Source organism: Mustelus asterias, chromosome 13 (genome assembly GCF_964213995.1).
Source record: "Mustelus asterias chromosome 13, sMusAst1.hap1.1, whole genome shotgun sequence".
Classification (NCBI taxonomy): Eukaryota; Metazoa; Chordata; class Chondrichthyes; order Carcharhiniformes; family Triakidae; genus Mustelus; species Mustelus asterias.
In genome coordinates this window covers 993,061-1,018,249 of record NC_135813.1, presented here as the reverse complement: position 1 = coordinate 1,018,249, position 25,189 = coordinate 993,061, and the positions used below count along the sequence as shown (strand labels likewise).

At 48.9% G+C, this 25,189-nt stretch overlaps 1 protein-coding gene across 4 annotated transcripts in view; it reads left to right on the top strand.

Moving 5' to 3' along the window:
• vav2 (vav 2 guanine nucleotide exchange factor) overlaps positions 1-25,189 on the top strand; it is a 230,026-nt gene that overhangs the window by 165,389 nt on the left and 39,448 nt on the right. For all 4 annotated transcript variants that reach the window (XR_013499320.1, XM_078226123.1, XM_078226125.1 and 1 more), the window contains exons 15-18: positions 6,497-6,606; positions 15,569-15,670; positions 16,529-16,617; positions 23,422-23,441. Coding sequence is in view for 3 of the 4 variants with exons in the window: in XM_078226123.1 (XP_078082249.1) it covers positions 6,497-6,606; positions 15,569-15,670; positions 16,529-16,617; positions 23,422-23,441 (321 nt within the window). In the remaining variant the exon portion in view is untranslated. The remainder of the gene's footprint in view (positions 1-6,496; positions 6,607-15,568; positions 15,671-16,528; positions 16,618-23,421; positions 23,442-25,189) is intronic.

Genomic DNA, 25,189 nt, shown 5'->3' with positions numbered 1-25,189 from the left:
CCCTCTCCTGGTAGTGTGGCGTGACCTATGTACCTGTACACCCAGATCCCTCTGCCTATCAATACTCTTAAGGGTTCTGCCATTTACTGTATATTTCCTATCTGTATTAAACCTTCCAAAATGCATTACCTCACATTTGTCCGGATTAAACTCCATCTGCCATCTCTCCACCCACAACCCTCCATTCAGAAACGCACCCTTCCACTGCTACCCTCTGTCTTCTATGACTGAGCTAGTTCTGTATCCATCTTGCCAGTTCACCTCTGATCCCATGTGACTTCACCTTTTGCACCAGTCTGCCATGAGGGACCTTGTCAAAGGCCTTACTGAAGTCCACGTGGACAACATCCACTGCCCTACCCTCATCAATCATCTTCGTCACTTCCTCGAAAAACTTGATCAAATTAGTGAGACATGACCTCCCCTTCACTAAACCATGTTGCTTCTCGCTAATACGTTCATTTATTTCCAAGTGGGAGTAAATCCTGTGTCGAAGAATCCTCTCCAATAATTTCCCTACCACTGATGTAAGGCTCACCGGCCTGTAATTACCTGGATTATCCTTGCTACCCTTCTTAAACAAAGGAACAACATTGGCTATTCTCCAATCCTCTGGGACCTCCCCTGTAGCCAGTGAGGATACAAAGATTTCTCTCAAGGCCCCAGCAATTTCCTCCCTTGCCTCTCTCAGTATTCTGGAGTATATCCCATCAGGTCCTTCACAAAACCATGTTGCCTCTTGTTAATATGTTCACTTATTTCCAAGTGGGAATAAATCCTGTCTCGAAGAATCCTCTCCAATAATTACCTGGTGAAAGTTTGTGTTGCTCGTTAATTGAGAGAATTTATTTGCTGCTGATTTGTGTTCCACATGGTTTGTGACCCTGTTGGATTTCGGTGGCTCAGCTGTCTGTTCCAGTTCTCCCAGAAAGTGAATCTGATCTGAGTGAGCCACAGGTCAGCACTGTCTGATCATCAGTCGTCCTTTTGGGATAATGGGAGACAATATTGCTGCTGCTTTATATGGAGCGTTTATACGGAGTAAGGGGAAATATGAAGACATAAGGCAGCAAATTAGAGGAGTAAATTGGAAGGAGGTATTCTCGGGGAAATCTACTGAAGAGAGGTGGCAGTTTTTCAAGGAATGTCTGTCTAGAGTTCTACAGGACAACGTTCCGAGCAGACAGGGAGGTGTTCGTAGGTTAAAGGAACTGTGGTGCATGAAAGCTGTGCGGGACCTAGTCGAGAAGAAAAGGAAAGCGTACAAAAGGTTCAGAGAGCTTGGCGAAGATAGGGATCTAGATGAGCATACGGCTTGCAGGAAGGGACTAAAGAAGTAAAGTAGGAGAGCCAGAAGGGGTCACGAGAAGGCCTTGGCAGGTAGGATTAAGGAAAACCCTAAGGCGTTCTATAAATATGCGAAGAGTAAAAGGATGAGACGTGAAGGAATAGGGCCGATAAAAGGTGAAGGCGGGAAAGTCTGTACGGAACCAGTAGAAATGGCAGAGGTACTTAATGAGTATTTTGCCTCGGTTTTCACAGAGGAGAAGGACCTGGGTGGGTGTACTGCGGGCTTGCGGTGGACTGAAAGGATTGAGTATGTGGACTTTAACAAAGAGGTTGTGCTGGAATCTTTGAATGGCATCAAGATAGATAAGTCGCCGGGTCCGGATGGGATGTACCCCAGGTTACTGTGGGAGACGAGGGAAGAGATTGCAGAGCCACTGGCGATTATCTTTGCGTCATCGGTGGAGACGGGAGAGGTGCCAGAGGATTGCAGGATTGCGGATGTGGTTCCTATTTTCAAGAAGGGGAATAGGGATAGCCCAGGAAATTACCGATCGGTGAGTCTCACCTCGATGGTTGGTAAGCTGATGGAGAAGATCCTGAGGGACAAGATTTATGAGCATTTAGAGAGGTTTAGTATGCTCAAGAACACTCAGCATGGCTTTGTCAAAGGCAGATCGTGCCTTACGAGCCTGGTGGAGTTCTTCGAAAATGTGACTAAACACATTGACGAAGGGAAAGTGGTAGATGTGGTTTATATGGATTTTAGCAAGGTGTTCGATAAGGTCCCCCATGCAAGGCTTCTAGAAAAAGTGAGAGGGCTAGGGATCCAAGGTGCTGCTGCCCTGTGGATCCAGAACTGGCTTGCCCAAAGGAGGCAGAGAGTGTGTGTAGATGGGTCTTTTTCTAAATGGAGGTCGGTGACCAGTGGTGTGCCCCAGGGATCTGTTCTGGGACCCTTGCTGTTTGTCATTTTCATAAATGATCTGGATGAGGAAGTGGAGGGATGGGTTGGTAAGTTTGCCGACGACACAAAGGTTGGTGGGGTTGTGGATAGTCTGGAGGGATGTCAGAAGTTACATAGGGACATAGATAGGATGCAAGACTGGGTGGAGAAGTGGCAGATGGACTTCAACCCAGATAAATGTGCAGTGGTCCATTTTGGCAGGTCAAATGGGATGAAGGAGTACAATATAAAGGGAAAGACTCTTAGTACTGTAGAGGATTGGAAGGACCTTGGGGTCCAGGTCCATAGGACTCTAAAATCGGCCCCGCAGGTGGAGGAGGCGGTTAAGAAGGCGTATGGTGTGCTGGCCTTTATCAATCGAGGGATTGAGTTTAGGAGTCCGGGGATAATGATGCAGCTATATAAGACCCTCGTCAGACCCCACCTGGAGTACTGTGCTCAGTTCTGGTCGCCTCATTACAGGAAGGATGTGGAACTGATTGAAAGGGTGCAGAGGAGATTTACAAGGATGTTGCATGGATATGAGTGGCATGCCTAATGAGGATAGGCTGAGGGAGCTTGGTCTTTTCTCCTTGGAGAGACGTAGGATGAGAGGAGACCTGATAGAGGTATATAAGATGTTGAGAGGCATAGATCGGGTGGACTCTCAGAGGCTTTTTCCCAGGGTGGAAATGGCTGCTACGAGAGGACACAGGTTTAAGGTGCTGGGGGGTAGGTACAGGGGAAATGTTAGAGGGAAGTTTTTCACACAGAGGGTGGTGGGCGAGTGGAATCGGCTGCCGTCAGTGGTGGTGGAGGCAAACTCAATAGGGTCTTTTAAGAGACTCCTGGATGAGTACATGGGACTTAACAGGATGGAGGGTTATAGGTAGGCCTAAAAGGTAGGGATATGTTCAGCACAACTTGTGGGACCGAAGGGCCTGTTTGTGCTGTAGTTTTTCTATGTTTCTATGTTTATAAAAGCCATGGGTCCAGGGTAAGGCAGGGGAATAGCATTAAGTCATGATTGGAGAGCCAGTACAGACACGATGGGCCAAATGGCCTCCTCCTGCACCGTAATGATTCTGTGATCTGGAATAAAGGCTGAAATGAATGCAGCAGAATGTTAGATCACCAAATGTATCAAGGAAACTGCAGCCAGTCGAATGGAGAGGCTACAGATCTGGTAAAGCCCATACATCCTGCATGGGATAGGACAAGCGCTGGAGACAAACTGGTATTGTTGTTGGAAAGAGTCAGTAACTTGCCTCATCCTAACTATCATAACGAGCTCAGCTCGATTCCCGAATTAATCAGCCATTCCATCGGGACTTGAAACAAAGTGTTAGAATGAGGAGGAGAATTTTACCATCATCAGCTGCTGGGGCTGGGCCAAGGATGGGGCTCAGGGCAGTGCAGAGGCGTAGGCAGCGGAGTGGAGGCTGTGGTTATCAGAGCAAGACTGTGGAAAGTGTTGGGGTGTTTGAGTTGGGAGGAGTGGTTATGGTGTGAGATTGGGGCCGGAATGGGGGTTATGGTGTGAGATTGGGGTCGTGGTGGGGGGGTTATGGTGTGAGATTGGGGCCGGAATGGGGGTTATGGTGTGAGATTGGGGTCGTGGTGGGGGGGTTATGGTGTGAGATTGGGGCCGGAATGGGGGTTATGGTGTGAGATTTGGGTCGTGGTGGGGGGGTTATGGTGTGAGATTGGGGACGGAATGGGGGTTATGGTGTGAGATTGGGGTCGTGGTGGGGGGGTTATGGTGTGAGATTGGGGCCGGAGTGGGGGGGGGGGTTATGGTGTGAGATTGGGGGCGGGGTTATGGTGTGAGATTGGGGCTGGAGGGAGGGGTTATGGTGTGAGATTGGGGTCGGAATGGGGGTTATGGTGTGAGATTGGGGCTGGAGGGAGGGGTTATGGTGTGAGATTGGGGCCGGAGTGGGGGGGTTATGGTGTGAGTTTGGGGGCGGGGTTATGGTGTGAGATTGGGGCTGGAGTGAGGGGTTATGGTGTGAGATTGGGGTCAGAATGGGGGTTATGGTGTGAGATTGGGGCCGGAGTGGGGGGGGGGTTATGGTGTGAGATTGGGGGCGGGGTTATGGTGTGAGATTGGGGCTGGAGGGAGGGGTTATGGTGTGAGATTGGGGTCGGAATGGGGGTTATGGTGTGAGATTGGGGCCGGAGTGGGGGGGTTATGGTGTGAGTTTGGGGGCGAGGTTATGGTGTGAGATTGGGGCTGGAGTGAGGGGTTATGGTGTGAGATTGGGGCTGGAGTGGGGGGGTTATGGTGTGAGTTTGGGGGCGGGGTTATGGTGTGAGATTGGGGCTGGAGGGAGGGGTTATGGTGTGAGATTGGGGGCGGGGTTATGGTGTGAGATTGGGGCTGGAGTGGGGGGGTTATGGTGTGAGTTTGGGGGCGGGGTTATGGTGTGAGATTGGGGCTGGAGGGAGGGGTTATGGTGTGAGATTGGGGGCGGGGTTATGGTGTGAGATTGGGGCTGGAGTGGGGGGGTTATGGTGTGAGTTTGGGGGCGGGGTTATGGTGTGAGATTGGGGCTGGAGGGAGGGGTTATGGTGTGAGATTGGGGCCGGAGTGGGGGGGTTATGGTGTGAGATTGGGGCCGGAGTGGGGGGGTTATGGTGTGAGATTGGGGCCGGAGTGGGGGGGTTATGGTGTGAGATTGGGGCTGGAGGGAGGGGTTATGGTGTGAGATTGGGGCTGGAGGGAGGGGTTATGGTGTGAGATTGGGGCCGGAGTGGGGGGGTTATGGTGTGAGATTGGGGCCGGAGTGGGGGGGTTATGGTGTGAGATTGGGGCTGGAGGGAGGGGTTATGGTGTGAGATTGGGGCTGGAGGGAGGGGTTATGGTGTGAGATTGGAGCCGGAGTGGGGGGGTTATGGTGTGAGTTTGGGGCCCGGGATCTGCAGCAAAGTTGAGAAAAGCTCAGCTTTAGAGCAGCGGCAGGGGGCGCTCTGATCTTAAGAACATAGGAACTAAAAGCAGGAGTAGGCCATCTAGCCCCTCGAGCCTGCTCCGCCATTCAATAAGATCATGGCTGATCTTTTCATGGACTCAGCTCCACTTACCCACCCGCTCACCATAACCCTTAATTCCTTTACTGTATAAAAAATTATCTGTCCTTGCCTTAAAAGCATTCAATGAGGTAGCCTCAACTGCTTCACTGGGCAGGGAATTCCACAGATTCACAACCCTTTGTCACAGAGGTTTACAGCATGGAAACAGGCCCTTCGGCCCAACTTTGTGTGAAGAAGTTCCTCCTCAACTCAGTCCTAAATCTGCTCCCCCTTATTTTGAGGCTATGCCCCCTAGTTCTAGTTTCACCTGCCAGTGGAAACAACTTCCCTGCTTCTATCTTGTCTATTCCCTTCGTAATTTTATATGATTCTATAAGATCTCCCCTCATTCTTCTGAATTCCTATGGGTATAGCCCCAGTCTACTCAGTCTCTCCTCATAAGCCAACCCTCTCAACTCCGGAATCAACCTAGTGAATCTCCTCTGCACCCTCTCCAGTGCCAGTATATCCTTTCTCAAGTAAGGAGACCAAAACTGTACACAGTACTCCAGGTGTGGCCTCACCAGCACCTTATACAGCTGCAACATAACCTCGCTGTTTTTAAACTCCATCCCTCTCGGACAAAATTCTATTTGCCTTCTTAATTAAAGGCCAATGGAATCTGCAGGAAGAACTTTTAATTGTTAACTGTGTCCAATGGGATTGGGTGGAACTGCCCCCCGGGGGCGGTGGAACTCTCCCCCCCGGGGGCGGTGGAACTCTCCCCCCTGGGGGCGGTGGAACTCTCCCCCCCCGGGGGCGGTGGAACTCTCCCCCCCGGGGGCGGTGGAACTCTCCCCCCCCGGGGGCGGTGGAACTCTCCCCCCCGGGGGCGGTGGAACTCTCCCCCCCGGGGGCGGTGGAACTCTCCCCCCCGGGGGCGGTGGAACTCTCCCCCCCGGGGGCGGTGGAACTCTCTCCCCCGGGGGCGGTGGAACTCTCCCCCCCGGGGGCGGTGGAACTCTCCCCCCCGGGGGCGGTGGAACTCTCCCCCCCGGGGGCGGTGGAACTCTCTCCCCCGGGGGCGGTGGAACTCTCCCCCCCGGGGGCGGTGGAACTCTCCCCCCCCGGGGGCGGTGGAACTCTCCCCCGGGATGGGTGAATTGCCTCTCGGGTGTGCTCTGGTTTGTGGACTGTGTGTCTGATGTTATGTTTCTAACGTGAGAACTTTGCTCTTGTGTTTTCCAGTGGTCCTATGCTTTTTATTTAATTCACCTTCAGGGGAAGCAGGGATTCCAGCTGTTCTGTAAAACGGAAGACATGAAGAGGAAGTGGATGGAGCAATTTGAAATGGCAATGTGAGTCATGTCCATGGAGCTACCTGAATGTGAGCCACAATCCAGGCTGCCTGCTCTGCTCTGAGCTAATATCAACTAGTGAAGGCAGGCTGGAGAGGTCACTGTGAATGGGTTTCTCACCTCATTATTCAGGGTAACTCGAATGTATTCCCTAATCCTGAAACAACATATGGACAATGATTGGTTTAGTGGATAACAAAACTGGCAGGTGGAGTGAGAGTGCGGAATGTGGACTGATTTAATCCGGACCTCAGACAGACCAACCAGAGTACAATATTTCCCAAGGTGAGAAGCAGAGAAATTTACAGGTCCAAGAAAAGAATCGCTTAAAGCGAGTGGACAAGAAGAAAGAAATAATTAAAAAGATAAAAAACGAGTTGGTCTTTATCTGAAAATAGCTGTGATATGAAGGGGTAGAATTGATGCTGCAGCCACACAGAACCTTCTGGAATCACTGTGTTCAGTTCTGGGCTCCGTATCTCAGGAAAGACTTTATCAGCTAGAGAGGCTGCAACACATTCACCAGAGTGAGTGATAACAGCGAGGGTAAAATGATTATATTATGAGGACAATTTACAGAGAATATATAAACCAATAACAGTTGTCATCCTAGATCCGTGTTCCTGTCTCCTCCACCCACCTTTCCTCTTCTCACTCCATCAGTGTAATCTTCGATGTTTCTTCTATTCTTTTCTAGAAAACATCTCCACTTTCCAATTCTCTTTGGAAATGAAGCCGAGTGCTTGATTCACTTTTTTGTGGCCTGATTTTGAGCTGCTTCACTATTTTTAATCATTTGTGTATTTATTACCCCAGATTTCACTGCTTCTCATACCCATTTAGACTTATTTTCTGAATGATACCTTGTATTTCTTCCCAAATGTAAAAGCTCAGGTTTATCAATGATGAAATTAATTTGTCAATTTTCAGTCCATTCCATATTTTATTTGTTTGTAATTTATCACATTCCTCCCATTTGAGATCATCAGAAAATTTAGAAATAATGTTTTTGTTCCCAAAGTCTAAATCATTAATATAAATTGTAGACACAGTGATCTTAGGACGTGTCCCTGTGGATCACACTTCCCACTTTCTGCAATAATCATCCTTTGCTCCTCCTTTCTTTCTCTCTCACATCCAATAAGCAATCCGTCTGTTACTTGTCTTCTGAATCTATACGTTACAACAATGTTTATTCTGTGCCACCTTTTCAAAGGTAATTTGGAAATCCAGATACATTACATCTGTGGGTACAATTTTATCTTTTAAAAAGGATTTAGACAGTTACATGGGTAAGATGGGTATAGAGGGATATGGGCCAAATGTGGGCAATTGGTGCTAGCTCAGTGGTAAAAAAGGGCGGCATGGACAAGTTGGGCTGAAGGGCCTGTTTCCATGCTGTAAACCTCTATGACTACTGCGTTACCCTTCTCTATTCTGTTACCTTGACAAAGAATTCAGTGTATTGGTCAAGCAAAACTTTCCCTTTTGAAATCCATTCTGATTATTCATTATTCTATTTCTCGTTTCCAGACAGTTTACTGTTCTTTCCTGCATTAAGGACTTCATTATTTTCCTACCACCGATGTTAAGCGGATTGGTCTGTAGTTCCCTCGACATCATCTACCCCACTTCTTAAATATAAGAATTCCATGAACTATCCACCAGCCTCCTGGTGTAATACCTGTTCCGACTGAATTACTAAATATCCAGATTCGTGCTCCTGCTGTTTCTTCTCCAGATTATTTTAAAATGTCAGGATGTAATTAATCCAGGTCAGGGATTTTACCCTCTTTGAATTTAATTAGTTAATTTAATATTTCTCTATTTATTCTAAATGCAGTTATATAATTTCTAATCTCAGTTTCCGATATCGATTTGATCCATCTGCTAAATACTGAAACGGAATAAATAGTAACATAGAAAAACTACAGCACAATACAGGCCCTTCAGCCCACAAAGTTGTGCCGAACATGTCCCTACCTTAGCGATTACTAGGCTTACCTATAACCCTCTATCTTACTAAGTTCCATGTGCTTATCTAAAAGTCTCTTAAAAGACCCTATCGAATCCGCCTCCACCACCGTTACTGGCAGCCCATTCCACGCACCCACCACCCTCTGAGTGAAAAACTTACCCCTGACATCTCCTCTGTACCTACTCCCCAGCACCTTAAACCTGTGTCCTCTTGTGGCAACCATTTAAGCCCTGGAAAAAGCCTCTGACTGTCCACTCGATCAATACCCCTCAACATCTTATACACCTCTATCAGGTCACCCCTCATCCTTCGTCTCTCCAAGGAGAAAAGGCTGAGCTCACTCAACCTATCCTCATAAGGCATGCTCCCCAACCCAGGCAACATCCTTGTAAATTTCCTCTGCACCCTTTCTATGGCTTCCACATCCTTCCTGTAATGAGGCGACCAGAACTGAGCACAGTACTCCAAGTGGGATTTAATGTTTCGCCATTTCACGCTCATTCTTCAATTCATCCTGAATGTCCCCTTGTTGCCCTGTTTCAATCTCAGCTTTCCAATTTTTTCACATCTCTGTAGAATATTTCAGTGTTATGTTTTATGTTTTCTGATAATTTTATTTCATAATTCCTCTTTCATTTCCTCATTCTTCCAATATCTTCACATTCTCCCTCGCTGCTCACTCCGGTTCTCCATGAAATTAGTGTCTGTCTCTTTTCTTATCAGTTTTTACCCTGTGTCTTTATTCCTCCATGGAGTCCCATTAGTGTTTCATTTGTTCTTTCCTTTCAGTGGAACAGGTTTCCCTTGCTCTGCGCTGAACTCATTTTTAAGTTTCCTGTGGCTGTTCTACATCATTGTTTGTCAGTATTATTGTTCATTTTACTTTCTCATGTTCTGTTCTCAACTTCTCAAGATCATTGTATCTCTAATCTATTACCCTGGTCTTTGTCATGTGTATCTCCTTCTCAATTATTATCCTGAATTGGATTGTATTATGGTCACTATTGCCCAGATGGTCCCCTATGTTCACTTATCTTATCAGCTCTGATTCATTCCCCATTATTAGATCCAACAGGGAATTTACCTTGCCTGGCTTTTTAAATATCGAGTTAGGAAGGAGTCCTGAACACGATGTAAGAATTCCATTCCCTTATTCTATTTACTTACCTCGCCTGTCCAATTAATATCATGGTAGTTGAAATTCCCCATGGTTTTTTACCCAATTGTGCAGATTTCTTCCCCCACCTCCCTTCCATTAATAGATGATCTGTAGACATACATATAAATTAGGAGCGGAAGTAGGCCACTCAGCCCCTCGAGCTGTTCCATCATTCATAAAATCATGGCTGATTGTAACCCCCACATTCCCTCCTACCCCAGTAACCTTTCACCCCCTTTGCTTATCACCTGTTAATGTGATTGATCTTCTTTCTCTACCCAGATGGATTCTATTTTTCTTTATTGCAAGCAGCGTTCTTTCTCTCTGCTGCTGTCCGGTTATCCTGAATAAATACAGCCTTTCTCTTACTCTCTTTTTGATTTGATTTATTATTGTCACATGTATTAACATACAGTGAAAAGTATTGTTTCTTGCGCGTTATACAGACAAAGCATACCGTTCATAGAGAAGGAAAGGAGAGAGTGCAGAATGTAGTGTTACAGTCATAGCTAGGGTGTAGAGAAAGATCAACTTAATGCGAGGTAGGTCCATTCAAAACTCTGGCAGCAGCAGCAGGGAAGAAGCTGTTCTTGAGTCGGTTGGTACGTGTCCTCAGACTTTTGTATCTTTTTCCCGACGGAAGAAGGTGGAAGAGAGAATGTCCTTAATTATGCTGGCTGCTTTGCCGAGGCAGTGGGAAGTGTAGACAGAGTCAATGGATGAGAGGTTGGTTTGGGTGATGGATTGGGCTTCATTCACGACCTTTTGTAGTTCCTTTTGTAGTTCTCTAGATATGTTATGCAATCTTTATTTTCCGTTGCTGATTTTTCTGTAGCCGTGTCTTAGTAATCCTGATATATCTGGATCCTTGCAAAGTATTGTTTTCGGATCCTCTGTTCTATTATAGACACCGTGTACACTTCTGTTCAGGCAGTTTGAACAAATTTTAAAAGCCGTTCCTCTTTATTTCCAACCATCTTTTTACTCTCCTGGTTGGCACCTTGAGTTGTCCCCTGGCCGCTCGGGTCCTCTCTCAGTTTAATCAGGTGGAGCCTCTCCCTTCTGCCCCAAAACTGGTGCCAGTGTACCAGAAAAGAAATCCCTCTTCTCACGCCAGCCCTTTAGCCTGGTGTGAATTTTCCAGATCTGTCTGTCTCTGCCAGTTTGCATGTGGCATGTTCGATAACACAGGAAGTGTTAGGGTCTGGAATCTGCTGTTTAATTTAGTTTGTAATTTCTGATACTCTCTCAGCGAGATCTCCTCTATATTCTGACCAGTAACATTTGTTCCAACAAAGCGGCACGGTAGCACAGTGGTTAGCACTGCTGCTTCACAGCTTCAGGGACCTGGGTTCGAATCCCGGCTCAGGTCGCTGTCTGTGTGGAGTTTGCACATTCTCCTCGTGTCTGTGTGGGTTTCCTCCGGGTGCTCCGGTTTCCTCCCACAGTCCAAAGATGTGCGGGCTAGGTTGATTGGCCATTCTAAATTGCCCCTTAGTGTCCCAGGATGCATAGGTTAGAGGGGTTAGTGGGTAAATATGTAGGGATATGTGGATAGGGCCAGGGTGGATTGTGGTCGGTGCAGACTCGATGGGCCGAATGGCCTCTTTCTGCACTGTAGGATTCTATAATTTCTACCAAAAGCCCACAACTGGATTTACCCAATTCCTCTCCAAATTCCAGCTGCATTAAAAGAGGGCCGGAATTCTCTGGCTGTTCACGTCCTGCCGCCGCTGCCAGAGAAGACGGGGAATTAGGCTCTCGGCCAAATCTCCATTCACTGCAGCGGGACTGGAGAATCCCGCTGGCGTGAACGGTCGGAGAATTCCATCCCTGGTTTCCATATATTGGAATATAACAAATTAAGAAGTGATGTTATTGATTAGCTGAAGAGATTTGATGGGATCGCAATAGAAAAACGATTCCCTCGCGTGAGGAGGGGAGGGGTCGAGTGGGGGGAGGGGTTGAGTGGGGAGGGATCGAGTGGGGGGGTTGGGAAGGGATCGAGTGGGGGGGTTGGGAAGGGATCGAGTGGGGGGGTTGGGGAGGGGGGGTGGGGAGGGGTCGAGTGGGGGGGTGGGGAGAGGTCGAGTGCGGGGGGTGGGGAGAGGTCGAGTGCGGGGGGTGGGGAGGGGTCGAGTGGGGGGGGTGGAGAGGGGTCAAATGGGGGTGGGGGGAGTTGAGTGGGTGGTGAGGGGGGATGTGGTGGGGGGCGGGGGGGGGTGTGGTGGGGGGCCGTGGGGGGTGGTGGTGGGAGTCCAGAACAAGGGGCAGAATTTAAAATTTGAGCCAGGCCGTTCAGAGGTGACATCCGGAGGCAGTTCTTCGCATAAAGGGGGATAGAAAACTGAAACTCTCTCCCCACAGAGAGCTGCCGATTATTTAAAAATTGATGCGGGATCAGTTAAAAATGTCAGAGCTAAGATTGTTAAGTTTCGTGTTGGACAAGGACATTAAAGGCTGCGGAACCAAGAAAGGTAGATGATGATAAGAGAAGACTTAAGGGACTGAATGATGATTTCCTGTGTAAAGGGTAAGAAGTCTCACAACACCAGGGTTAAAGTCCAACAGGTTTATTTGGAATCACAAGCTTTCAGAGCGCTGCTCCTTCAGCAGGTTATCACTCAGCTGATAAAGGGGCAGCGCTCTGATAGCTTGTGCTACCAAATAAACCTGTTGGACTTTAACCTGGTGTTGTGAGACTTCTTGCTGTGCCCACCCCAGTCCAACGCCAGCATCTCCACATCCTGTGTAAAGGATTAGAGGGGCCGAATGGTCTCCTTCTCCACGGTAAAGATGGTGTCTGTCACAGAATCCTGGTTTCCTGGGTTTTGGTCAGATACCCTGCGGTTCAGCACCCAGTCCCCCAGCACTCTAAAAGAATACTTTGCATCGGTATTCACAAAGGAGAGGGACTTGTTGACTGGGAGTGTCTCAGAGGGAGGTGTTGACCCGTTAGAATCTCCATTACAAGGGAGGAAGTGTTAGGTTTTTTAGGTAACATTAAAATTGACAAATCCCCAGGGTCTGATGGCATCTATCCTAGACTGCTCAGGGAGACAAGAGATGCAATTGCTGGGCTTTGACAGAAATCTTTGTCTCTTCATTGGACACAGGTGAGGTCCCTGAGGATTGGAGGAAAGCGAATGTGGTACCGTTATTTAAGAAGGTTAGCAGGGATAACCCGGGTAATTATAGGCCAGTGAGCTTGACGTCCGTGGTAGGGAAGTTGTTGGAGAGGATTCTTAGAGACAGGATGTATGTGCATTTAGAACGGAACAATCTCATTAGTGACAGACAGCATGGTTTTGTAAGAGGGAGGTCGTGCCTTACAAATTTGGTGGAGTTTTTTGAGGAAGTGACAAAAACGGTTGACGAAGGAAGGGCCGTGGATGTCGTCTATATGGATATCAGTAAGGCATTTGACAAAGTCCCTCATGGCAGGTTGGTTAAGAAGGTTAAGGCTCATGGGATACAAGGAGAGGTGGCTAGATGGGTATGGAACTGGCTTGGCCACAGGATGTGGAGATGCCGGCGTTGGACTGGGGTAAACACAGTAAGAAGTTTAACAACACCAGGTTAAAGTCCAACAGTTTTATTTGGTAGCAAAAGCCACACAAGCTTTCGAGGCTCTAAGCCCCTTCTTCACCTGAAGAAGGGGCTTAGAGCCTCGAAAGCTTGTGTGGCTTTTGCTACCAAATAAACCTGTTGGACTTTAACCTGGTGTTGTTAAACTTCTTACTTGGCCACAGGAGACAGAGGGTAGCAGTCGAAGGGTCTTTTTCCGGCTGGAGGTCTGTGACCAGTGGTGTTCCGCAGGGCTCTGTACTGGGACCTCTGCTATTTGTGATATATATAAATGATTTGGAAGAAGGTGTAACTAGTGTTATCAGCAAGTTTGCGGATGACACGAAGATAGCTGGACTTGCGGATAGCGATGAACATTGTTGGACAATACAGCAGGGTATAGATAGGCTGGAAAATTGGGCGGAGAAATGGCAGATGGAATTTAATCCAGATAAATGTGAAGTGATGCATTTTGGAAGAATTAATGTAGCGGGGAGTTATCTCAATGGAAAGAAATTACAACATGCTGCTGTGCAGAGGGACCTGGGGGTCCTTGTGCATGAGACGCAAAAACCCAGTCTGCAGGTGCAACAGGTGATCAAGAAGGCAAATGGGATGTTGGCCTATATCGCAAGGGGGATAGAATATAAAAGCAGAGATGTCTTGCTGCATCTGTACAGGGCATTGGTGAGGCCGCAGCTGGAATACTGTGTGCAGTACTGGTCCCCTTATTTGCGGAAGGATATATTGGCCTTGGACGGAGTGCAGAGAAGGTTCACCAGGTTGATACCAGAGATGAGGGGTGTTGATTATGAGGAGAGACTGAGCAAATTGGGTTTGTATTTGTTGGAATTTAGAAGGCTGAGGGGGGATCTTATAGAGACCTATAAGATAATGAAGGGGCTGGATAGGGTAGAGATGGAGAGATTCTTTCCACTTAGAAAGGAAACTAGAACTGGAGGGCACAGCCTCAAAATAAAGGGGGGTCAGTTTAGGACAGAGTTGAGGAGGAACTTCTTCTCTCAGAGGGTGGTGAATCTCTGGAATTCTCTGCCCACTGAAGTGGTGGAGGCTTCCTCGTTGAATATGTTTAAATCACGGATAGATGGATTCCTGATCGGTAAGGGAATTAGGGGTTATAGGTATCAGGCGGGTAAGTGGAACTGATCCACTTCAGATCAGCCATGATCTTATTGAATGGCGGGGCAGGCTCGAGGGGCTAGATGGCCTACTCCTGCTCCTATTTCTTATGTTCTTATGTTCTTATGTAAATGGCAGAGTCATCAGGAGTATAGAAACACAGAGGGACCTAGGTGTGCAAGTCCACAAATCCTTGAAGGTGGCAACACAGGTGGAGGTGGTGGTGAAGAAGGCATATGGTATGCTTGCCTTTATAGGACGGGGTATAGAGTATAAAAGCTGGAGTCTGATGTTGCAGCTATATAGAAAGTTGGTTAGGCCAGATTTGGAGTACTGCATCCAGTTCTGGTCGCCGCACTACCAGAAGGACGTGGAGGCTTTAGAGAGAGTGCAGAGAAGGTTTACCAGGATGTTGCCTGGTATGGAGGGTCTTAGCTATGAGGAGAGATTGGGTAAACTGGGCTTGTTCTCCCTGGAAAGACGGAGAATGAGGGGAGATCTAATAGAGGTGTACAAAATTATGAAGGGTATAGATAGGGTGAACAGTGGGAAGCTTTTTCCCAGGTCGGAGGTGATAATCACGAGGGGTCACGGGCTCAAGCTGAGAGGGGCGAAGTATAACTCAGATATCAGAGGGACGTTTTTACACAGAGGGTGGTGGGGGCCTGGAATGCGCTGCCAAGTAGGGTGGTGGAGGCAGACACGCTGGCATCGTTTAAGACTTACCTGGATAGTCACATGAGCAGTCTGGGAATGTTCAACCCTCAGCTGCCACTGTGCCAACAGTCACAGCTTTGTGACATTCCTCCTCATTGCAGAGAAACTCATTGCGCCAAACGAATGGTCCAGTTGGACCAATGAGCGGCACAGGCTTGGAGGGCCGAAGGGCCTGTTTCCTGTGCTGTACTGTTCTTTGTTCACCCCTGGGTGCCCTTGGACATTTGTCATCAGTTAGTGTATCTGTGAGGATATTCTGTGCAATGAGGAGGAATGTCACAAAGCTGTGACTGTTGGCGCAGTGGCAGCTGAGGGTTGAACAAAATAAACAGTTTCTGTGATACGTTTCAGGAGCAAAGCTGCCGTTTCTACTGTCCTCATTCAATTATTTTCTATTTCAGGTCAAACATTAAACCTGAGAAAGCAACAGCAAATTATCACAACTTCCAAATGACCACTTTTGACAAATTCACCAACTGCAAAGCGTGTGGAATGTTGCTAAGGTAAAAGCAGAAACTCTCTGTCTGCCCCCCACCCCCAGGAATCTCACCAGCCGCAATCCCCTCCCCCCCCACCCCCTCTCCCCTTCCCTCCCCCCCCCTCCCCCACCCCCAGGAATCTCACCAGCCGCAATCCCCTCCCCCCCTCCCCTCCCCTCCCCCCCATCCCCCACCCCCAGGAATCTCACCAGCTGCAATCCCCTCCCCCCCCTACCCCTCCCCCACCCCCAGGGAATCTCACCAGCCACAATCCCCCCCTCCCCTCCCCCCCCTCCCCCCACCCCCAGGAATCTCACCAGCCGCAATCCCCCCCCCCCCCCCCACCCACCCTCTCCCCTCCCCCCCCCCACCCAAGCCCCAGGAATCTCACCAGCCACAATCACCCCCCTCCCCTCCCCCCCCCCCTCCCCCACCCCCAGGAATCTCACCAGCCGCAATCCCCCCCCTCCCCCACCCCCAGGAATCTCACCAGCCGCAATCCCCTTACCCCCCCCCCCCCAAGGAATCTCACCAGCCGCAATCCCCCCCCCCACCCCCCCTCTCCCCTCCCCCACCCCCCCTCTCCCCTCCCCCCCCCCCCTTCCCCACCCCCAGGAATCTCACCAGCCACAATCCCCCCCCTCCCCTCCCCCACCCCCAGGAATCTCACCAGCCGCAATCCCCCCCCACCCAAGCCCCAGGAATCTCACCAGCCGCAACCCCCACCACATGCCCCCCTCCCCCGCCCCGGGATTACTGAACTCTCTGGTGTAACAGTTGTGCTGAAACCCAGCTGTCTCTCTCCTTTTCTGGTGGGCATTCAGCTTTTCCCCTTTTTGTTTCAGGCTTTATGTTAATCTTTCTCCTGTATTTTTCCCACAGAGGGATATTTTTCCAGGGCTACGCTTGTTCGAGCTGTGGTGCCGGAGCCCACAAAGAATGTCTGGAGACGGCAGCACAGTGCAAACTGAGTACGTAATCCACACACAACAAACACAGAGTGCTGGAAAATCTCAGCAGGTCTGACAGCATCTGGAGAGAGAATAGAGCCAACGTTTCGAGTCTGGATGACGCTTTGTCAGAGCTGAGTTTTGTTGCGGACTCGAAACGTTGGCCCTTTCTCTCTCCAGAGGCTGTCAGATCCACTGAGATTTTCTAGCATTTTCTGTTTCCGTTTCAGGTTCCAGAATCCAGTCATTTGCTTTTATTTTAGGTAATCCACAACCTACACATCGGTATTTTGGACAGTTTAGCTGACGTGAAATGTAAATAACTTATGCAAAAATATCCTCAGGTCCTACATCTTGGTTCAATGCTGATCACAGTTTCACAGACTCAGAGTTTTACAGCACAGAATGAGGCCCTTCAGTCCATCCTGTCCATGCCAGCCATCACGCACTTATCTATTCTAATCCCATTTTTCAACACTTGGCCCGGAGCGTCCTACGCTGCGCAGATTGAAATACCTTCATCGCCAAAAGGAGATCTCACTGAGTTTAAACCAATCAAAATAATATTTCACCCACACGGAATTGAATGAAATGTGAAAAGCTCTTCAAACATTTAGAGAAGATGAAACACTGAGTGTTAAACACACCCAGGACAGGTACAGCACGGGGTTAGATACAGAGTAAAGCTCCCTCTACACTGTCCCCATCAAACACTCCCAGGACAGGTACAGCACAGGGTTAGATACAGAGTAAACCTCTCTCTACACTGTCCCCATCAAACACTCCGAGGACAGGTACAGCACGGGGTTAGATACAGAGTAAAGCTCCCTCTACACTGTCCCCATCAAACACTCCCAGGACAGGTACAGCACGGGGTTAGATACAGAGTAAAGCTCCCTCTACACTGTCCCCCATGAGTACAACATTAGTTAAGAGCTTGAATTCAGAAACTGGATATTCCGAGACTCATAGAATCCCTACAGCGCAGAAGGAGGCCATTCAGCCTATTGAGTCTGTACTGGCCACAATCCCACCCAGGCCCTATCCCCGTAACCCCACACATTTTTCCTGTTAATCCCGACTAAGGGTCAATTTACCATGGCCAATCAACCTAACTCGCACATCTTTGGACTGTGGGAGGAACCCAGAGCACCCGGGGGAAACCCACGCAGTCATGGGGAGAACGTGCAGACTCCACACAGACAGTGACCGAAGGCTGGAATCGAACCCGGGTCCCTGGCGCTGTGAGGCAGCAGTGCTAACCGCTGTGCCACCGTGCTGCCCCGGGTCCCTGGCACTGTGAGGCAGCAGTGCTAACCGCTGTGCCACCGTGCTGCCCCGGGTCCCTGGCGCTGTGAGGCAGCAGTGCTAGCCACTGTGCCACCGTGCCGCCCCGGGTCCCTGGCGCTGTGAGGCAGCAGTGCTAACCACTGTGTCACCGTGCTGCCCACTCACTTATTTCACTTAGTTGCTTTAACAAATGATATGTTCTGATATCTGGAGAGCTGCAGCTGCTGATGATCCATTAGTGAGTGTAACCGTGGGAACAGCCCTGGTGTGGACGGCTGCTGTTAATGAGCTGGCTGCTCTACAATGTTTGCTCACACGCTCCGCTCCATCAGCCAGTCACATGGGGGTCACCCCCGTGCAGTGCCTGGTTGGTACAGTGACCTTGTTGACATCTGATATTCTGTTTCTTGGCAGTTGTCTATAACAGTGAGAGAGTGCAGCAGAATTGTGCCGATTCTGGCTCTGAAAGTCATGCAGACTCGAGACGCTGGCTCTATTCTCTCCCCACAGACGCTGTCTGACCCCCTGAGACTTTGCAGCATTTTCTGTTTTTGTTGTGGTGAAGCTGCATTGTTACCAACCTGCCCTTCACCACCTTGTGGACAATTAGGAACAGGCAATAAATGCTGTCCCAGCCACGCCCAGGTCCCATGAATCAATGAATAAAAAGTGTCCCATAAAAAACAGAATTGAACTTTACAGTGCGATATTTCATGATTTGAGCTACTTGTCCCTTCATTACGCTCCTTGTAGCCGTATCTTTAGCTGATTCTGTCCTCACTTCGGGAATTCCCTCCCTAAACCTCTGCACTTTGCTTTCCTCCTTAGAGAACCTCATTTAAAACTCCTAGCTTGACCAACCCATTTGTTACCTACCATAATGTTTTATATTTGTTCCTGGGTTTTGCTAGCTCTAATATATACTTGTTGATGTGGATGGGAACCTGCAGCTTTTTCTTTCTTTGTTCCTGGGATGTGGGCGTCGCCGGGCCAGTATTTATTGCCCATCCCTGAGGGCATTTAAGAGTCAATCCCATTGCTGGGGTCTGGAGTCACATGTAGGCCAGGCCAAGGAAGGATGGCAGATTTCCTTCCGAAAGGACATGGGTTTTTCTGATAATCAACAATGGTTTCATGGTCAACAATTTCTTTTAATTCCAGATTTTTATTGAATTCAAATTTCACCAACTGCCATGGTTGGATTCGAACCAGGATCCCCAGAGCATTAGCCTAGGTCCCTGGATTACTAATCCAGTGACTATAACACTACGCCACCACCTCCCCATGCGTCTGCTGCCCTTGTCCTTCTAGGTGACAGAGATCGCTGGTTTGGAAGGAGTCTTGGTGATTTGCTGCAGTGCATCTTGTAGATGGTACACATGGCTGCCACTGAGAGTCGATAGTAGAGGGAGTGAATGTTTGTGGATGGACTGCTTTGTCCTGGAGTTGTCAGGCTTCTTGAGTGTTGTTGGAGCTGCAGCCATCCAGGCAAGTGGAAAATATTCCATCACACTCCTGACTTGTGTCTTGTCAATAGTGGACAGGCTTTACAGAGTCAGGAGGTGAGTTATTTGCCACAGGATTCCCAGCCTCTGAGCTAGTCTTGTAGCCACTGTGTTTATGTAGCTGGTGCTGTTCAGTTGTTAACTTGAAGTAATATCTCTTTGTGTGCCTCAGTATCTGTCTGATTGATATTCCTGTGAAGTGCCAATGGACTTTATACCCCTTTCAGGGTGCTATGTAAATGCTGCTGTTGCTGTATTTGCCAGGGATTTGGACTGTCCTTTATGTAATTATTAACACTGACCTGGGAAATTACGGCTGATTCATCTTCCTTGTTTCAAACAATCACACACGGGCAGAGCCAGTGACATCTCGCCCTTGTGTCATAACCGTACCTCCAGTCACCACCGCTGAGAATTCCCTTCCTGTTTGAGGAAAGCCTCCAGAGGAACAGAATAACTGAGCAGACACTAAACTCCTGCGCAAAACTCAGTGGAGATGACGGCATGGTGGTGATTGATGTCTTTGACAATGGCGAGAGACCCAGAATAATGCTCTGGCTCAAAGCCTGTCATTGAAGCTGATGGAATTTAACTGAATAAATCTGGAACCTACAGCTGGTCTCAGTAAGGGTGACCAGGGCAACTACCCTGGATTGTTGGAGAATGAATACTGCCCTCCTTACTCGGCCGAGCCAACATGTGACTGCCATGAGGTTCTTTATCTCTCTGACCTAAACACACTAATCATGCACCAAGAAAGTGAATCCTTTATTTGAAGATCAGACAATTTACAGGTGATGCTCACTGAGAACCTCAGTCCATCTGAGCCCTACCACTGCTACTGCAGACAGCCAAACAGGTCGTGGGATGAAAACATTGCATTTGGTTGAGATGTGCAATGATTGACAGCAGGTTAATTGAAACTAGAAGCAGGGGGAGGCCATTCAGCCCTTCGAGCCTGCTGCACCATTCATTTCTGATCATGGCTGATCATCAAATTTAATATCCTGACGCCCCCCCCCCCCCCATCCCCCCAGCCCCCGCCATAGAACATAGAACAGTACAGCACAGTACAGGCCCTTCGGCCCACGATGTTGTGCCGAGCTTTGTCTGAAACCAAGATCAAGCTATCCCACTCCCTATCATTCTGGTGTGCTCCATGTGCCTATCCAATAACCGCTTAAATGTTCCTAAAGTGTCTGACTCCACTATCACTGCAGGCAGTCCATTCCACACCCCAACCACTCTCTACGTAAAGAACCTACCTCTGATATCCTTCCTGTATCTCCCACCATGAACCTTATAGTTGTGCCCCCTAGTAACAGCTCCATCCACCCGAGGAAATAGTCTCTGAACGTCCCCTCTATCTATCCCCCTCATCATCTTATAAACCTCTATTAAGTCGCCTCTCAACCTCCTCCGCTCCAGAGAGAACAGCCCTAGCTCCTTCAACCTTTCCTCAAAAGACCTACCCTCCAAACCAGGCAGCATCCTGGTAAATCTCCTTTGCACTCTTTCCAGTGCTTCCACATCCTTCTTATAGTGAGGTGACCAGAACTGCACACAATATTCCAAATGTGGTCTCACCAAGGTCCTGTACAGTTGCAGCATTACCCCATGGCTCTTAAACTCCAACCCCCTGTTAATAAATGCTAACACACTATAGGCCTTCTTCACGGCTCTATCCACTTGAGTGGCAGCCTTCAGAGATCTGTGGATATGTACCCCAAGATCTCTCTGTTCCTCCACATTCTTCAGAACCCTACCTTTGACCCTGTAATCCGCACTCAAATTTGTCCTACCAAAATGAATCACCTCGCACTTATCAGGGTTAAACTCCATCTGCCATTTTTCGGCCCAGCTCTGCATCCTATCTATGTCTCTTTGCAGCCTACAACAGCTCTCCACCTCATCCACTACTCCACCAATCTTGGTGTCATCAGCAAATTTACTGATCCACCCTTCAGCCCCCTCCTCCAAGTCATTGATAAAAATCACAAATAGCAGAGGACCAAGCACTGATCCCTGTGGTACACCGCTGGTAATTGGTCTTCAGTCTGAAAATTTTCCATCCACCGCCACCTTCTGTCTTCTATGCGATAGCCAGTTACTTATCCAATCAGCCAAATTTCCCTCTATCCCACACCTCCTTACTTTCTTCATAAGCCGACTATGGGGGACCTTATCAAACGCCTTACTAAAATCTATGTATATGACATCAACTGCCCTACCTTCATCAACACACTTAGTTACCTCCTCAAAAAATTCTATCAAATTTGTGAGGCAAGACTTACCCTTCATGAATCTGTGTTGACTATCCCAGATTAAGCTGCATCTTTCTAAATGGTCATAAATCCTATCCCTCATCACCTTTTCCATCAACTCACCGACCACCGAAGTAAGACTAACCGGCCTATAATTACCAGGGTCATTCCTATTTCCTTTCTTGAACAGAGGAACAACATTCGCCACTCTCCAGTCCTCTGATACTATCCCCGTGGACAGTGAGAACCCAAAGATCAAAGTCGAAGGCTCTGTAATCTCATCCCTTGCCTCCCAAAGAATCCTAGGATATATTTCATCTGGGCCAGGGGACTTATCGACCTTCAGTTTATTCGAAATTGCAAGTACATCTTCCCTCCGAACATTTACCTCCTCCAGCCTATAACACCCTCTCATCCTCAAAAACATGGCCCCTCTCCTTGGTGAACACTGAAGAAAAGTATTCATTCATCACCTCTCCTATCTCTACTGACTCCATGCACAAGTTCCCACTTATGTCCTTGACCGGCCCTAACCTCACCCTGGTCATTCTTTTATTCCTCACATAAGAATAAAAAGCCTTGGGGTTTTCCTTGATCCGACCCGCCAAGGACTTCTCATGCCCCCTCCCAGCTCTCCTAAGCCCATTTTTCAGCTCATTCCTTGCTACCTTGTAACTCTCAATCGACCCAACTGAACCTTGTTTTCCCATCCTTACATACGCTTCCTTCTTCCTCCTGACAAGACATTCAACCTCTTTTGTGAACCGTGGTTCCCTCACTCGGCCATTTCCTCCCTGACAGGGACATACCTATCAAGGACACCCAGTATTTGTTCCTTGAACTAGCTCCACTTTTCATTTGTGCCTTTCCCTGACAGTTTCTGTTCCCATCTTATACTCCCTATTCCTGGATTCCTTTAGCCCTGAGAGTTACCACCATTGGGAACATTCTTTCTGAATCTGTCTAACCCTGTTAGAATTTTATAAGTTTCTGTAAGATCCCCTCTCACTTTTCTAAACTCCAGTGAATATAATCCTAACTGGCTTAGTCTCTCCTCATATGACAGACCTGCCATCCCAGGAATCAGCCTGGTAAACCTTCGCTGTACTCCTGCTATAGCAAGGACATCCTTCCTCAGATAAGGATGCCAAAACTGCACACAATACTCCAGGTGTGGCCTCACCAACACCCTGTACAATTAACAATATATTGTACTTGCACTTAAAGGTGAATGTACAACATATCACAGCAGCTGAATGTTCCCAGTGTTGGGGGAGTCCAGAACTAGGGGTCAGAGTTTGAGGACATCGGGTGAACCTTTTAGAACTGAGGTGAGGAGAAATTTCTTCACCCAGAGGGTGGTGAATGTGTGGAATTCACTCCCACAGAAAGTAGTTGAGTCCAAAACATTGTCTGATTTCGAGAAGAAATGAGATATAGCCCTGGGGGCTAAAGAAATCAAGGGATATGGGGGGGAAAGGGAGAATAAGGATATTGAATTTGATGTTCAGCCATGATCACAATGAATGGCGGAGTAGGTTTGAAGGGCCGAATGGCCTCCTCCTGCTTCTCGTTTCTACCTTAACTGCCCTCTGCATGACCTAGCAAGCCACTCGGTTCTGAGGCAATTAGGGATGGGCAATAAACTCTGGGGTTGTAAGCAGGGACACAGGAAGGAGGTGTGCCTGCATGGAGCATGGATATGAACCAGTGATAGGATTGCTTCACTTTGTTTTGAATCTAACAACCTCTCCCTCTCCTTGCAGATCTAACAACTGATGATCTGGTAAGTAAGAAATAAAACAAAGAGACTGAATTTCTCTGGGGTACGGGTCCCACACACACTGACTCTCACTGGGGTACGGGTCCCACGCACACTGACTCTCACTGGGGTACGGGTCCCACACACACTGACTCTCACTGGGGTACGGGTCCCACACACACTGACTCTCACTGGGGTACGGGTTCCACACACACTGACTGTCACTGGGGTACGGGTCCCACACACACTGACTCTCACTGGGGTACGGGTCCCACACACACTGACTGTCACTGGGGTATGGGTCCCACACACACACTAACTCTCACTGGGGTACGGGTCCGACACACACTGAATCTCACTGGGGTAAGAGTTCCACACACTGACTCTCACTGGGGTACGTGTTCCACACACTGACGCTCACTGGGGTACGTGTTCCACACACTGACGCTCACTGGGGTACGGGTTCCACACACACTGACTCTCACTGGGGTACGGGTCCGACACACACTGACTCTCACTGGGGTACGGGTCCGACACACACTGACTCTCACTGGGGTACGGGTTCCACACACACTGACTCTCACTGGGGTACGGGTCCGACACACACTGACTCTCACTGGGGTACGTGTTCCACACACTGACGCTCACTGGGGTACGGGTTCCACACACACTGACTCTCACTGGGGTACGGGTCCCACACACACTGACTCTCACTGGGGTAAGAGTTCCACACACACTGACTCTCACTGGGGTACGGGTTCCACACACACTGACTCTCACTGGGGTACGGGTTCCACACACACTGACTCTCACTGGGGTATGGGTCCCACACACACTGACTCTCACTGGGGTACGGGTCCCACACACACTGACTCTCACTGGGGTACGGGTCCCACACACACTGACTCTCACTGGGGTACGGGTTCCACACACACTGACTCTCACTCGGGTACGGGTTCCACACACACTGACTCTCACTGGGGTACGGGTTCCACACACACTGACTCTCACTGGGGTACGGGTTCCACACACACTGACTCTCACTGGGGTACGGGTTCCACACACACTGACTCTCACTGGGGTATGGGTTCCAAACACACTGACTCTCACTGGGGTATGGGTTCCACACACACCGACTCTCACTGGGGTACGGGTTCCACACACACTGACTCTCACTGGGGTACAGATTCCACACACACTGACTCTCACTGGGGTATGGGTTCCACACACACTGACTCTCACTGGGGTACGGGTTCCACACACACTGACTCTCACTGGGGTACGGGTCCCACACACACTGACTCTCACTGGGGTACAGATCCCACACACACTGACTCTCACTGGGGTATGGGTTCCACACACACCAATTAAAAATCCGTCTATCTCAACCTGAACATACTCAATGACCCAGCCTCTACAGCCCTCTGTGGTAAAGAATGCCACAGATTCACTCCCCTCTGAGAGAAGAAATTCCTCCTCATCTCTGTCTTGAATGGGTGACCCCCTTACCTTAAGATCACCCCCTCTGGTCCCACATTGGAAAACAACTTCTCAGCATCTACCCTGTCAAACCCCCTGAGAATCAGATATGTGCACCCACCACTGCGTGAAAAACCTCTCCTGCACATCTCCCTTAAACTTTCCCCCTCTCACCTTGAACCTGTGCCCCTTGTCATTGACACTTGCACCCTGGGAAAAAGCCTCTGACTATCCACCCTGCGGCCTAACCAAGGTTTTATATAGCTGCAACATAATTTCCCAACTCTTGTACT